General features: G+C 35.4%; 1 protein-coding gene across 1 annotated transcript in view; it reads left to right on the top strand.

The window, feature by feature from the left end:
• The window catches only part of Vps13b (vacuolar protein sorting 13 homolog B), a 720,349-nt gene that overhangs the window by 663,520 nt on the left and 41,485 nt on the right, over nucleotides 1-15,344 (top strand). The window contains exons 45-51 of the mRNA XM_077801386.1: nucleotides 7,534-7,797; nucleotides 8,081-8,164; nucleotides 8,343-8,518; nucleotides 9,204-9,374; nucleotides 9,725-9,926; nucleotides 11,031-11,219; nucleotides 13,602-13,748. Coding sequence (XP_077657512.1) covers nucleotides 7,534-7,797; nucleotides 8,081-8,164; nucleotides 8,343-8,518; nucleotides 9,204-9,374; nucleotides 9,725-9,926; nucleotides 11,031-11,219; nucleotides 13,602-13,748 — 1,233 coding nt within the window. The remainder of the gene's footprint in view (nucleotides 1-7,533; nucleotides 7,798-8,080; nucleotides 8,165-8,342; nucleotides 8,519-9,203; nucleotides 9,375-9,724; nucleotides 9,927-11,030; nucleotides 11,220-13,601; nucleotides 13,749-15,344) is intronic.

Genomic DNA, 15,344 nt, shown 5'->3' with positions numbered 1-15,344 from the left:
AAAATGTGGTTTCTAAAAGATGTTTTTCAAGCTTGGAGCATATGACAAGAGTAGAAAGAAAAAAGGAAGTATTAAAATCTGAAAACTGGCTTCACCACACACATAATAACTGGATTTGTCATAAGAGTTTTCACATATACATCTGCATCTGGATTCTAGCAGTCAAGCCAGAGCGTATGTGAACTAGGACATGATAGAAACAGTACCGGGACCTGGAAAGGGGAGCTCCTCTTATCAAGCAGCAGGAGTTCTTCTGCTGCCCTGTGCCAAAAACAAGCAGGAAGCAACTGGCGAGAGAGGAATAGTAGGCCCTGAACCATGTACATTCTTGGTCTGCACCTAATCAGATAGAGGGCTTCATATTCCCATTAGTATGAGCAACAGAAATGAAAAGAGAACTATAGCAGAGTCCAGAGAAGAAGTGTGGAAGACTCTTCTCGATTAGATATCATTCCTCAAAGTATGTATTGGTCACCTACTGTTCTTAAGATGTGAAACAGAGTAAAGTGGAAGACACCAAGTATGTGACACAATCTTTGCTCTAAAATTGCAAATGTATGTAAATCTAGCCATGTATAGAATTGAGAGTAAGCAGAGGTTTTACTAAGAAGATATAACTTAAGCTAGAACTTGGGAAATATTAGAATTTAGATTGAGAAAGAACATCCCAAGCAGATGACATATCATAAAAAAAATGACACAAAGATGGGATAAATGAATCTTATGGATCTTGTTGAAGGATTCATGAGAGACCAAGCTACTAGTATGAGCTTTGAGCTAGTTGAAAGAGCTAGAAGTGCCCCTGACTGCCATCAGTCCTAGAGTCCTCTTACTTGGTGTTCACTCAGTAAAGACCTGCTCAACAAATACAACTGGGGTTCAGATTCTGCCACTGGTGCTCTTTTGGAAATGCCTCATCTACCTTCTCATTTACCAGCATCACTAGCATGTCTGAGAAATGATCACTTAGCCTCTGTTTGAAGAATTCAGATGAGAGTCCATCTCCTCATCCACAGCCCTTTCTGTTGTTGATTTCTACCAACTGTTAGAAAGTTCTTCCCAAATTTTACCAAAACCTTTCACCATTCCACAAGCTTTTAGCATTGTTCAGAACTGTGAGGTGTATACAGCCAAGACACAACACCTTGTAATAAGGATAACTCACCTTTCCTCTATATTCAGGTCTTTCAAACTGTGAAGGGGGCTAACATGTTTTCTTTGTCTCTAGGCCCAGGCTTCTCTCTCTCTCAGCTGCGCATAAGAATCCCTGGAGGGCTTATCAAAACACAGATCCGATGTGATTCTGCAATCTGTATTTGGGTTAAAAATGGGAGTTCAAAAAATAAATCAACCATATTAATAATCAAAAAAAATGGGAGTTCATAACCCTCTTGAATCTAATGTATGAAATATGATATGTCAAGAGCTTTTTTGTAATGTTTTGAACAACCAATAAAAAAAAAAAAAACAGATTGCTGGATCCCTCCCCCAGAGTTTCAGATCCAGTAGATCTTAGGAGTGGCCTGATCATCTGTATTTCTAACATGTTCCCAGTGATGGCGGATTCTGCTGATCCAGGGACCACAGTTTCTTCAGTTCTTCTCCATGTGATTGCTAGAACATTTACTAATTAGTGAAATGGTGCCAAGAAATGGTTTTAATGTTATTTCCTAGCAATTAAGATCCTAGGTAACCCATCTGTATCCCCTTGCTGACTGTGTGATCTTAAGGAAATCATTTCACCTTTTTTGAAGCAGTTTCTTTATCTATAAAATAAGGATAGTAATTGTGGCTTCCTTAGGAAGTTAGTGTGAGCATTAAATGAGTTTATGTATACAGAGTACTTACAATGTGCCCAACTCACTCATAGTCCAGTTAACTTCAATTAAAATTATTATAATGAAATATATTCTCAGGCCTGAGTAACTCTAGTTGGACTTTTTGGTGTTAACCTACAGTAGCACCTCATTCTTGCATAGATCTGTATTTTCAAGGAATCATATTAAGTTTCAGGGATAAATTAATATGATGTTTCTACACAGATATTACACAATGCAACAGTACATCAAATGTCAAAGTAGTTGGTCAATTAAAAAACATATTTCTAGAAACTTCTCACAAAATTTTACCTCTCTCCTTCTCCTTCTTCCTTCTCATTCACACACACACAAGCAAAAATTTTAAATGTCTTTTCCAATTGGATTTAATTTTTATTGTCAGGGTAGTTTAGCATCCAGATTAGGTCTAGTTAAAGTACATGAGAGACATAGGATTTCCTCAGATGGAGAGATGAGGGAGGAAGAAAGGAATCAAGCTTCAGAAGAGCTCCATGGATATTTGCCTCCCTCACATCTTGGCTTCTTTCCTTCTGTTCCACCTGGGCCTGGAAATTTGCAATAAACTGCAGCTGCCTAATTACCAAGACTCATTTAGTGAGGTGAGTGCATGTACCTTAACCACATTAATATGCCCCTGGATAATGGAGAGTTGGCTAAAGCTCTTCTTAATATTGATGTTTTGTTATCTGTACTCTGCCTTTCCTATAGTCCTCTCATTTCCCACAACTGAATCAAAATTGACCACATATAAAATTTCCCAGGACCTTTATACATTATATGACTACTCATGTACACATTGCTTCTGTGTTTCCCAGGCCTTCATTGAATAAACCTTCACCACTCTAAAAGCCCAAATGTATGTATATTTGCATCTTTATACACATACTTTTAATCATGGGTAAGATATCATTTTCCAGTGCATCTGGTACTCTGGAGTTATTCTTTAATATCACTATTCTTGGCACTGATCTAATAAGAGTTCTGAAACCTGCTAAGTAAAATCATATGTGGAAATCTTCAATGCTCATCTTTGTGGCTTTGGTTAAAACAGGGGAATTAGTGTGAAAGCTGGAAATGTGTATTAAAGAGAAACCCTACATTTAAAAAAAAGTAAGTAGCTGTCTTCAACTGATAAATTAATCTTGAAATTCTAACCATAATTTTCAAAATAAAGGCATTATAAGTTGGCCACTTTGAAGAAGAGCAGACAGAGCTCTCCTGAACCCACAACCATGAAAGAGCACCACTCAGAGGAGTGGCCATTTTGGATTGTCCTTTATCCCAGTAGTCTTCCCTCCCTGGCCACTTGTAAAGATATTCTTTTTATCAAATCTGAAAGCCTATTTAACAGGCTTTTTAGTTGAAAATGAAACTATAAAAACCCACCAAGAGGATCTTTGTCTTTAAACAAAGTGAGTCCCAGATGCTTGCAGATATTCTGTGGTTTCTGTGAGAGACAGCAAAATTCTCTTCTAAATCTCCTGGGGTCCAAAGGTTGTAAGGCAAGAGTGGTGCACACATGTTGCCAGGATTAGCATATCAAGAATAAAAACAGAGTTAAATACTGCCTCCAAGTTTTCAAATGCTTACTTAAAGTTAGGTGTTGTTATGGCATCACAAGACTTTTTCATGAGTGTCTAGTAATCCCTAGCATATGCTAAAGAAAAGCTTGCCTGCTAATTTAGGGCTCATAGACTTTTAGTGTATTATTTTGAAAACATAGTTTTAAAAGATATAATGGCTCTCGTGTCTAAGGGAAGTATAACAGTGAAATGTAGCTTGGTTGTAAACATGTGCTCCTAAAGAAAATGCAAATGAATGGATAGTTAGAAAATAAATATTGAAGAAAATACTGAATACCAGTATTTAAATGGCACAAGGTAGAACAAAAATGACATTTCATTTTTGATCTATCAATCTAGTAGGTTTCTTTTGGATAAATAATAGTTCCTTCAAAAATAATCATATTTGTGTAAACAATAGCTCATTTAAAATGATGGTCACAGAACTCTTGATGACATGGGAAAAGTATCAACTAATTATGTTTATAAAATATGCTTTTTCCAATAACCCAGTCAATAAATGGGCAAAGGAACTGAATAGACACTTTACAGAAGAAGAAATATGAATAATCAACAAGTATATGAAAAAATATTTAACATCTCTAGAAATTAGAGAAATGCAAATTTAAACTACTCTGAGATTTCATCTCACTCCAGTCAGAATGGCAATTGTCAAAAAATAAGTAACAATAAATGCTGATGAGTATGTCGGGGAAAAGGTACACTCATACATTGCTGATAGGACTGCAAATTGATGCAACTACTCTGGAAAGCAGTATGGAGAGTCCTCAGAAAACTTGGAATGGAATCACTATTTGACCCAGTCATCCCATTCCTTGGTATATACCCAAAGAACTTTAAATCAGCATATTACAGTGATGCAGTCATATCAATGTTTATAGCAGCTCAATTCACAATTGCTAAGCTATGGAATCAGCCTAGGTGCCCTTCAAGTTGAATAGATAAAGAAAATGTATGTATACACAATGGAGTGTTACTCAGACATAGAAAAGAATGACTTTATGACATTTGCTGGTAAATGGATGGCTCTATAGTCTGTCATTCTAAGAGAAATAAGCCAGTTCCCCAAACACAAAGTTTGACTGTTTTCTCTGATATGTGGATGCTAACATACAACAAAGGCCGGAGGGGAAGAATAGAAGTTCAGTGAACTAGACAAGAGGAATGCAGGGAAGGGAGGGGAGATAGGAACAGGAAAGACAGTAGAATGAATATGGCATAACTTTCCTATGAATATACCAGCCGTGTAACTCCACATCATGTACAACCACAAGAATGGGAAGTTATATTCCATGTATGTATAATATGTCAAAATATACCCTACTGTCATATATTTCTAAAAAGAAACAATTTTAAAAAATATTTTTTAAAAAGAGTTTCTGTTGCTCTGCATCTTTTTGGATTGCAGTCATTCTAAAAGTATGTAGAGACAAAATTTTATCTTGTGTTGAGTTGCAATTCTCTGATAGCAAATAATGTTGAACATTTTTATATGATTATTTGTTACCTGTTTTTCTTTTTTAGTGAAAAGGCTCAGATTTTTTTTCCACTTAGAAAAAAAGGCTAGGTGGTTACTTATTATTGAATTTTAAGAGTTCTTTGTATATTCTGAATACAAGTTATTTGCAATATATTTGTTTTCCAAATGTTTTATCTTAAAAAAGATGTAATAAACTCATAAAATTGGAACAGATATATACTTTTTAATCTTCATAGCAAGTTAATGAGGTAGATCTTATTATTATTATTCCTATTTTGTACATTTTGTTTCACATCATAAGAAGGAAGAAGACCGGTTTGGTATTGGTGACCTCAACACCTCAGTACTGTATCTGCTTCTCTGCCATCCTCTGATGTGCCTTTCTGATCTCAAGATGTACATCCTCTTATAATATCTTCCATAACAGAAAAGAAGGACTTTCTCTTCTCAAATTGTCTCCCTTCTTTCAAAGAGTAAAATCTTCTCGAAGCCTTTGCCATCTTTCCTTTTCATATTACTAGCCAAAACACATTTACCACTAAGGTAATCATTGGTTAAGAGGGAATGGATTTACCAGGATTAGTTTTTACCCATTTCAGTATAGCCTCCAAAGTTCAAGGGAGATATCCACCTCCCCTGAGTGCTTGACTATCTTTTGATACCTAGACCAAATCAGTTTTTTACAGCAGGAGTAGAGTAGGACCAGCTATGGAAAGGGAACCAATGACATCTGCCACATTTGTGTTATGGTGATCAGCCTTTACCCTCTTTCCTTGGGAATCTAAATTTTCTTATGAATAGGTATTAATTTTATGAGTGACAGACTATCAGAGTGATCTTCAACACAGATTCTAGGCCAGATTTTCTGGGTACCAACTTGCAAGTTATTCAACATCTCTGTGCCTGTGGTTTTTCTACTTGTTAAGATAGAGAGACATAATAGCACCTACTTTATAAGGTTGCTGTGAGAATAGAATAAATGCTTTCTATTTAAGGTTCTCCAGAGAAACAGAACCAATATAGCATGTGCAGTGTGTGGGGGAATGATTAATTATCTCTTGGCCCACATGATTACAGAGACAGAAAAGTCAAAAGATCTGCAGTCAGTACGCTGGAGAGCTGATAGGTCATTTTCCAGTCTAAGTCTGAAGGCCTGAGAACCAGCAGAGCCAGTGGCAAAAGTGCTAGTCCAAAAGCTAGCAATTTTAAGACCCAAGAAAAGCCAATGTGACAGTTCAAGGTCAAAGGCCAAAAAAGACCAGTGTCCCGACTCAAGTAGTACGAAAGAATGAGTTCCTTCTCTATAAGCATTTTTTGTTTGTTAGGTCTTCAGTTGACTGGGTGATGTTCTCACATTGGGAGGGCAATCTGTTTTATTCAGTTTACCAATTCAAAGGTAAATGTCATCTACAAACATCCCCACAGACACATTGAGAATAATGTTTGATTAAATATATAACCCAGTTGTGTGAGGCACTAGGTTCCATCCTTAGCACCACATAAAAATAAATAAAGGTATTGTGTCCATCTACAACTTAAAAATATTTTAAAAAATAAAAATATAGCCCAGTTGACACATTAAAGTTAATTATAACATGCTTAGACCTTTTAGTTTACTATATGTATTAGTTATTATTTTATAATCTATAAAAATATTAAAATATGAAATGTAGTTTGTGAACTAGTTCTGTTTGTATAACCATGATGAATACTTATTATAGAAGTATTTGCTTTCTAAAATTAAATTAAAACATAAGAGTAAATTTTCCAATATCTTTTCAATTTCAATTGAAATTTAAGAAACATTTCTTAATATCCATTATGAATATACTCTTGTCCAGATAAAAAGTTAGGTCTGAGAATTTAATGGGTAATTCTATGTGTTTTATAAAGTTACATACTTCTACAATGTAGAAAAAACTGAATAAAGTAAAATATAATGGGGTATCTCAGTCAAAGATCATTTGTAGTAGTGTATTCAGATATCTCTTCCTGGATAAGAGTACAATAAACTGTAAGAAATCAGCTTCAAAGAATAGATAGACCACAATTTTCCATTCAGTTACCAGAGCTAATGCTTACTTTCAACTCCCATTTTTTTCAACTTATACATTATTTGATGAGATTAATCACCACCTTCTGATCTAACTTGAAATTATTTTTTTATCATCCAAACTAATATTATATCATGGCTTCAGCAAACCTACTTTCTCCTGATTCACCTCTACCCTTCCTCACCCCTTTTCATCTGGCCCCTTCTCTGACTTCTCACCCTGAGTCTGTCCCTACAATATCAATTTCTGGAGTTGAGCTTGCACCCTCTCCTTCAGGTGAACTATCCTCTGTCAATGCATATTTGCACAGCTTTTCTTTCACAAATATTTGTCTCTGGTTTCATCTTCTCTCTGGTCAGTATTTCTGGGTGGGCACTGGACCCTGCCTATGAGTCTCTCCTTTAAGTAGACAGCTCAACATGACAGAAAAAAATTCTTTCCTTTAAGTCTCTTTTCTTTCTTATATTAAACTAATTATTTCATTTGTTTTTCATTAACATCAACATATCTATGTAAATGATTACATGTAATGAAATCTGAATTCATGAAGCCTTCTATATTTTTAAATTGTTTTTTAGATTATCATCTGTGGAAGACAGATCATCTGTAGTTATTTGTCTCAAAGCATAGAACTAAAAGTTGTTCAGCATTATATTGGACAAGATGGACAAGCTGTAGTTCGAGAACATTTTGACTGCCTCACAGCCAAACAAAAATTGCCTTCGTACATATTAGAAAACAGTGAATTGACAGAATTGTGTGTGAAGGCCAAAGGAGATGAAGACTGGTCAAGAGACGTGTGCCTAGAATCCAAAGCCTCTGAGTATAGCATTGTCATCCAGGTATGAGAATGAGAATATGAGATCCAGGGATAAGAATCTAAAATAAAGCAGCTTTAAAATTGAAATGTTCTTTATGGAAAGACTTGGCCCCATCGATCCACTGTACATTTGCTTTATGCCATGATGAAGTCTGTTTTTGCATAGTTGTTTTTGTTTTTGGTGGCTTTTTATCTAACTTGAAATTATTTTTTATCATCCAAACTGATATTATATCTGTGTCTTATTTTGATTAATGAATAAGCAGTTCAATATTTAATAGAATCCTCTGCTATCTCATGTCCAGGTGCCATCTTCAAACAGTTCCATTATTTATGTCTGGTGTACAGTTTTGACTTTAGAACCCAACTCTCAAGTGCAACAACGAATGGTGAGTGCTTTCCCAATCCTAAAATATGGTATATGACTCTGACCTTTCCTGTTCTGAAATAAATTAAGGTCACAGTGACCCAGGGAAGAGATTTATTACAAGTTTGTTTCAGCATCAAACAGCTGGAATACTGCAACAAAGCAAATATGAAAGTTGTTCTGTCCTTTTATTTTTATAGATTGTGTTCAGCCCTCTTTTTATCATGAGAAGTCATCTTCCAGACCCCATTATCATACATTTGGAGAAAAGGAGTCTGGGATTGAATGAAACACAGATTATTCCAGGAAGAGGGCAGGAAAAACCACTGCAAAACATAGAACCTGATCTTGTACATCACCTAACATTTCAAGCAAGGTATTAGCAAAATACATTTTTTTATATTCCTAAGAGAAATTCAGTAGAAAATTAACCTTGTACTGTTGGGGGCTGGAGGAGCATGAATGGAATTTTTATCTTAGGAGAATGTTATTTTAAATTACCTTGCCTAGTATTCTCTTATTCTCTTATTCTCCTCTATAGTTTTAGATAAAATTCATCCTTTCTCATCAAGATTAGAAATAAGAGTTTTGTTTTTTGGGTGTCTCCCCTGCCCTTCTCCCCCTTTTGTCCTCTCTCCCACTCTCTCCCTCTTCTCACCCTTTTCTCTGCCCTCTTTTTTTCCTTCCATATGATTGCCCACTCTCCCATTCTCAGTGTATTATTCTATGTGTATTATTCCTTTAGAATAAAAATGTTACCTCTCAAAACAAGAGAAAGAAAGAAAGCCAATCAGGAGAGGTCATCAGAAAATATAATTTAGTTTAAATTTAACTGACACATGATTTCTGTAGTGGAAGAAGGCATGAGATCTCACCCAAGCAGGATCAAGTGAGAAGGAAAGGCCAAGGCCCAAATCATCCAAAAACTATCATACTTTCCTAAATCACTGAAAATGGACTCAATCTCACTTAAAAGTATGATTCATAGTACATTTTTAGGGTTTTTTTTTAATAAATTGTAGACCACTTAGAAATCTAACACTTTTTTTTCCATTTTCTAGAGAAGAATATGACCCTTCAGATTGTGCTGTCCCCATCTCAACAGCCCTAATTAAACAAATAGCCACTAAGATACACCCTGGAGGTACAGTTAATCAGATCCTTGATGAATTCTATGGGCCAGAAAAATCTCTCGAACCCACATGGCCCTATATTAAGAAGGATTCTGACAGGTAATAGGCTTCAGCTATCTTTTTCTATACACACTTATATATTAAGAAATGACTGTTCACAAAAATATTAAGATCTCATAAATAGTATGAAAAAGGTATTTGCATGTATTGGTGAGACTCTGATCTTTTGTCATCTAGTAAGTACATTTATAGATATATATTTTTTTACTCATAATGTACAACATAATTGCATGAAAAGTTGCTTTTCCTGCTTGCAAATTCAGCATTGAATGACTGATGTGAAGAGGTACCCTACAGGAGCATTGTGTGTCTGGAATCCTTAAACGTATTTCATGAATACTGAAGTCATCATATTTCATTGAGTCTCTTGGATGTGGTATTTGGAACAGGAATGAACAGCTGAGTCAGTGGGATAGCCCAATGCGAGTGAAGCTGTCGATCTGGAAGCCATATGTTAGAACTTTGTTGATAGAACTTCTGCCCTGGGCCCTGCTTATCAATCAGTCCAAGTGGGACCTCTGGCTGTTTGAAGGAGAGAAGATTGTTCTACAGGTTCCTGCTAGCAAAACTATTATTCCTCCTAATTTTCAGGTACTATAACTTTTGAAACTAACATAATTCTTCTTTCTCAACAACTAGATTTTATTCTGAGGTTGCATTTATGATTTAACAGAATGAATCCATTGTGGAAAACTGTCCTCAAAGATATATACATAAGGAGTCTGGAATGTTCTTTGATATTCAAAGATTTTTCAGATGTCTCTTCCCCCCCATCAGCATATTCATGGTTGAGTTATCATTAAATTTGGATAACTTGTACTAATTACATACTCATTTCTATTGTGTGCGGGATATTTGACAAGTATTAAGATTGATCTCTTAGTGTGTTAAGGATACAGAGTTGTACTATATGCTAACCCATCCCCTTGATAATCTTTGCAGTTCTTAAATTCTGTGAATTCTGTGAGGTATGGAGGATTTCTGAACCACCATTTTTGTCAGGCTCCTTTTCCTTTATATGTCCATAATTGTATGTCCATAATTATGAAGGATTATCCAGTTATTAATTAAAACAACATGGAATTATTAGTGACACAGGGAGAAAAACCTAATCACAAGATAAAAATTTCAGAAGATTTTGTATTCTAATTTATAAACTAACTTTATAAGGATAGATCATTTCAAGTAGACATAAATCTGAGAAAATAAAGTAACTCTTAAATAAAATATTTTCCTAATAGAGAACAATTTCAGAGTCCTTTTTCTTTTTCTTTTCTTTTTTTTTTCATTCCAGTCCATAAACATCTTTATTCAATTGCATTTTTCATTTTTTTAATAATCAAATACTGTTACCTTATAGAATTGGAATGTTGACCTGTATGGACTCATTATTGCATGTTATTCTCTTGTCAAGTGAGATGAAACCTTCAGTCTTTAAGACTTGGTATTTATAGGGTAGTCACATCTCAAGTTTGTTTTTTTTCTCCTGTCCATAAATATGAATTTCATTGTGAATCAAAATTAACATTAGGAACAAAGATAAAATGTATGTTGCCATTATAAAAAGAGTGGAATGATATTTGGTTGCTTTAATGGACCTATTATATCATATGAGAAAAGATCCTGGGGATTGAGATTTAAAAACATACCAAAGTTAAGAAAAATTACTTTATAATTAAGGCATTATTTTTCCAGGAAGCTTTTCAGATTGGAATATATTGGGCAAATACAAACACTGTGCACAAGTCAGTAGCAATTAAACTAGTCCATAACCTGACATCTCCAAAGTGGAAAGATGGAGGTAATGGTGAAGTCGTGACATTGGACGAAGAAGGGTTTATTGATGCTGAAATAAGACTTGGTGCTTTCCCAGGACATCAGAAGGTAAGGTCAGAGTTGATTTGGCTCAAATCAAATGTGCCATCCCCTTAAGCTATTTAATATAAACCTACCTTTTCTTTTTAACCCCTTTTTGGTATTACATATTCTAAATAATACATAGCAGTAAAATACTTTATTTCTTAATTTCTTAGACTTCTGTTTTACAATATATTTTTCCTTTACCAATGATAAAAGTTGTGTCACATAATTTATTCAATAACTGCTCTATTTCAGAACACTCAGCAGTCACTTGATTTATATATAGTATGTGAAGGGGAATGAACTTATTCCAAAATATCTACAAATTGTACTTGGCCTCCTTTTTTAGACCAGGAAGTAAAGTTGCTAACATTCTAAGCACTGAGTGAAAGAACAAAGCTTCCTACAGCAGAGGTTATATTCCTGCAAAGGGCATCCTGAGCAAAATGATGTGAATCAATTCTGTTTTCCCCGTAGAACCAATGTTCTAAGAGGGAATTCCTATAACAGTTTTCAACTGACGGACTTCAACAGTTCTTCAACAGTTGACTAGTGCCCATGTTTTTAGAGAATGTACATACACACACACACACACACACACACACACACACACAAACACAAACAAAAATATTTAAGTAGTTATTTAGATAAATACAAATGGTGTGTGCTTTTCAGCATAAATCTAAAGTCTATGAAAACTAATTAGATGAATAATATGGCAACTAATCACATTAAATTGTATGTATTAACGAATAATATCTAGTGTGACATGTGTAAGTCTCTACTTAAAATCATCTTCATTATTTTAGCTATCCCAAATGAGAAGGAGAAGGGGTACTTTATCAGAATAGTAGAATTCAGGATGACCTTTCTTTGGGAAGAAGTTGTTTTGAGCATCTTTGAAGAGTCTTTTAAGAAAAATTAGGGTTCTTTGGTCATTTTTTAAAAAACAAATTTCCCTGAAACAAGAAATTGGTCTTTCTTCAGTGTTCAAGGCTGGTATCCATTTCCTCAAGGTTGTCTGGGCAACATATGTTTATGTTCTGCCTGCCTGCCAAAGTGCTGTAACATGGGTGTAAATGGCAAAGAGCTGTAAGCATGAATCACCCAAAGTTGAATAGTTGTAAGTTGAGAACTGCCATCAAAACCTGGAAAAAAATGTTACACAATATAGGCAAACACCCAATACCTCTAGCACCTCACAAAGTAGCCACAGCAAGTGCTAAATAAATACTTGCAAATGAATGAATGAATGAACTAACTATTGGAATATATAGTGATGTTCAATTATTCTTAGTAATAACTCTCAAACATTTCAGTCTCAGGATTCCTTTATATGCTTAAAGATTGTTGGGGACCCCCGCAAAGACCTTTTGTTTCTATGGGTTCTATCAGATTTTACCAGATTGTAAATTAAGAGAAATTTTTTAAACACAAGAATTTAAACATATTCCATTAGCCATCAGAGTTGTGACATGGTATATCATAATAGCCTCAGGGAAATTCTACCTTATGCTCATGAGGAAAGTAAAGTGAAAAGAAAAATATAATGTCAGTATTATTATAAATTTAGTTTTGAACTTAATACCCCTTTCTGGAGATCTTCCATATGAGCTCTAGCCACCCTCTGAGGACTGCTGCTCTGAGATTGCCACTTACTGGACAGCTACCCTTAGGCAGGTATCCCTCCAAGCATCAGTTCCACATGGGATGCAGGAGTGCAAGGAGACAGTGCACATATTGGTGAGGAGCAGCACTGCAGAGCCAGACCATGTAGGTTCCAGCCCAGCCAGACCTTGACAAATGCTGAACCTCTACATCTCACTTTCATCTTCTGTAAAATGGGGATAATAGAAATCACCCTATATAGTTACTATACATAGGAATTTGTGAATTAATATTCATAAATTACTTAAAACAGGTGGGGTGCATGATATAGCAATACATGAAGGTCAGTCGTATTGTTTCCTTCGTCTTCATTGTCACTTTTAAAGTCACTTTTAAAGGCACTTCATCGTCACTTTTAAAGGCACTCTGTGAGGTCACTGCTGTGGTACTTGTGAGGAGAAGGGTTGCTGAATTGAATCCTGTTGAGTAAGATGAGTAGGAATTTGTTTATGTATAAGTACTTTATAAATATTGTATGAGATAATCTGTGAAATAGTCTGAAAACAAATCTCTTGTCTACACCGTACAACAGTAGCACAAGTAACTGGCTTGCTAAAGTCTTTGCTGTCAACACTGGCCTTGTATTGGCCAGGGCATTTTGGAGACTGAAAGGGATGCTATTAAGTACTCTGGAAAAAGGTAAACTGGTACTATCATGGGCAAAGCAATAGATAAATAACCTTTAAAGAATAATCATATGCCTTATAATTAATTGCCCTTTCCTCAATTATCTTACAGTTGTGTCAGTTCTGCATTTCTTCTATGGTACAGCAAGGTATACAGATTATTCAGATTGAAGACAAGACTACAGTAATCAATAACACACCGTATCAGATATTTTATAAACCACAGTTATCTGTCTCCAAACCCCATTCTGGAAAAGAGGTAAGCAATTCATAACATAATGGTTTTGTCTATGTTTTGATGAATTAACAACAAATAGGATCAACTTTTTATAGCCTAGGGCAAAGAAGGCTAGCACTGAATATAGGTAAAGAGAAATCCACTTATTTTGCTATAATTAAAGCCATGGATGCTGTGTAATTAATGAGCAGAAATCCAACAAAACAACAGATCTTGACACTGCTGGATTAGTTCTGCCTGCACTCCATCTGCTCAGAGGCTCCAGCATGGTCCTCTCACAGGTTCAATGAACCCCCACTAGTAAAGCAGTGGGCCTGAGGACCGGCTCTGAGTTGCATAAAAAAAAAAAAAAAAAAATTAAAAAAAAAAAAAAAGAAAAAAACACATCTGCCCCACAGGCTGCAGCAGCTGAGGAACTGGTTTGAGTTGCTGGTGTGGACGGAGGGCAAGGACCTAACCTAGCCACAGATCAGGGGCAGTGAGCTTTGTGTTCACACAGAGAGTGAATGTGAAAATGTACCAGCTTGTTTATGTTAACATCTCAATGGCAAAACACATAGAAAATACATCTGGGAATTTTGAGAAGAGTTTTTGACTTGGCTCTTTGTTCAATGAAAAAGAAAGTAAGGAGAGATTTAAAAAAAAAAAAAACTTAGAGTACGCCAAGTAGTATGCAGCTATTTTATGTTAATGAAACTATCATATAAAAAAGCATTATCTTTCTTTATCTTTGTTTGCAGTTATTATTACCCCTTACTTTCTATTCCTAAAAATTGTATTAGAAGGATCGATTAGGATAAAATATTACACTTTTTTTTTTTTAGTTGACAGTGTATTGTGATATTTACAAAAAGTGGAACAATAGAGTTTCATCCTAGTTCATTGATAAAAATAAGTAGGTGGCCAGAAGTACCCAGTTATTGTCCAGTTAAGAAGAGAGGTCAAGGGGCTGGGGTTGTGGCTCAGTGGTAGAGCGCTCGCCTGGCACATGCAGGACCCTAGGTTCGATCCTCAGCACCACATAAAAATAAATGAATAAAATAAAGGTATTGTGTCCAACTACAACTAAAAAAATAAATATTAAGAAAAAAGAATAGAGGTCAACAACATTTGCTTTGACAAGAGAATTAGTCTTCATCTAGGTAATTGTCCTACTTCTCACTCTAGGGCTTCCCAAGACTTTGGGCCAGATGACATTTCCTCATTTTTTTTTAAAATACTTTTAGTTGTAGATGGACGCAGTGCTTTTATTTTATTTATTTTTATGTGGTGCTGAGGATTGAACCCAGTGCCTCACACATGCTAGACAAGTGCTCTACCACTGAACCACAGCCCCAGCCTGCATTTCCTCAACTTTAAAATGGGCATCATTTTGCATTCCTTGTAGGTTTTATGAGGATTAAATAAATTAATGTAAAGAAAAGGGATAGGTGCTCAGTAAATGCCTGTAGCCAGCAGCATCTGCAGCATCAACATCACCCAGGACTCCCCATTTGCCTTGGCTTCCTAGAAGAAGAGAAAGACTCAATTTGCCCCTATAGCTGAGAAGTGTCCCCTTTTCCAACAATGACTCTGCTTCAGACAGGTCTAGGATTTTTCAAGAGGCATGGTAATCCC

Source organism: Urocitellus parryii, chromosome 7 (assembly GCF_045843805.1).
Source record: "Urocitellus parryii isolate mUroPar1 chromosome 7, mUroPar1.hap1, whole genome shotgun sequence".
Classification (NCBI taxonomy): domain Eukaryota; kingdom Metazoa; phylum Chordata; class Mammalia; order Rodentia; family Sciuridae; genus Urocitellus; species Urocitellus parryii.
This window is presented reverse-complemented; position numbering and strand designations above follow the sequence as displayed.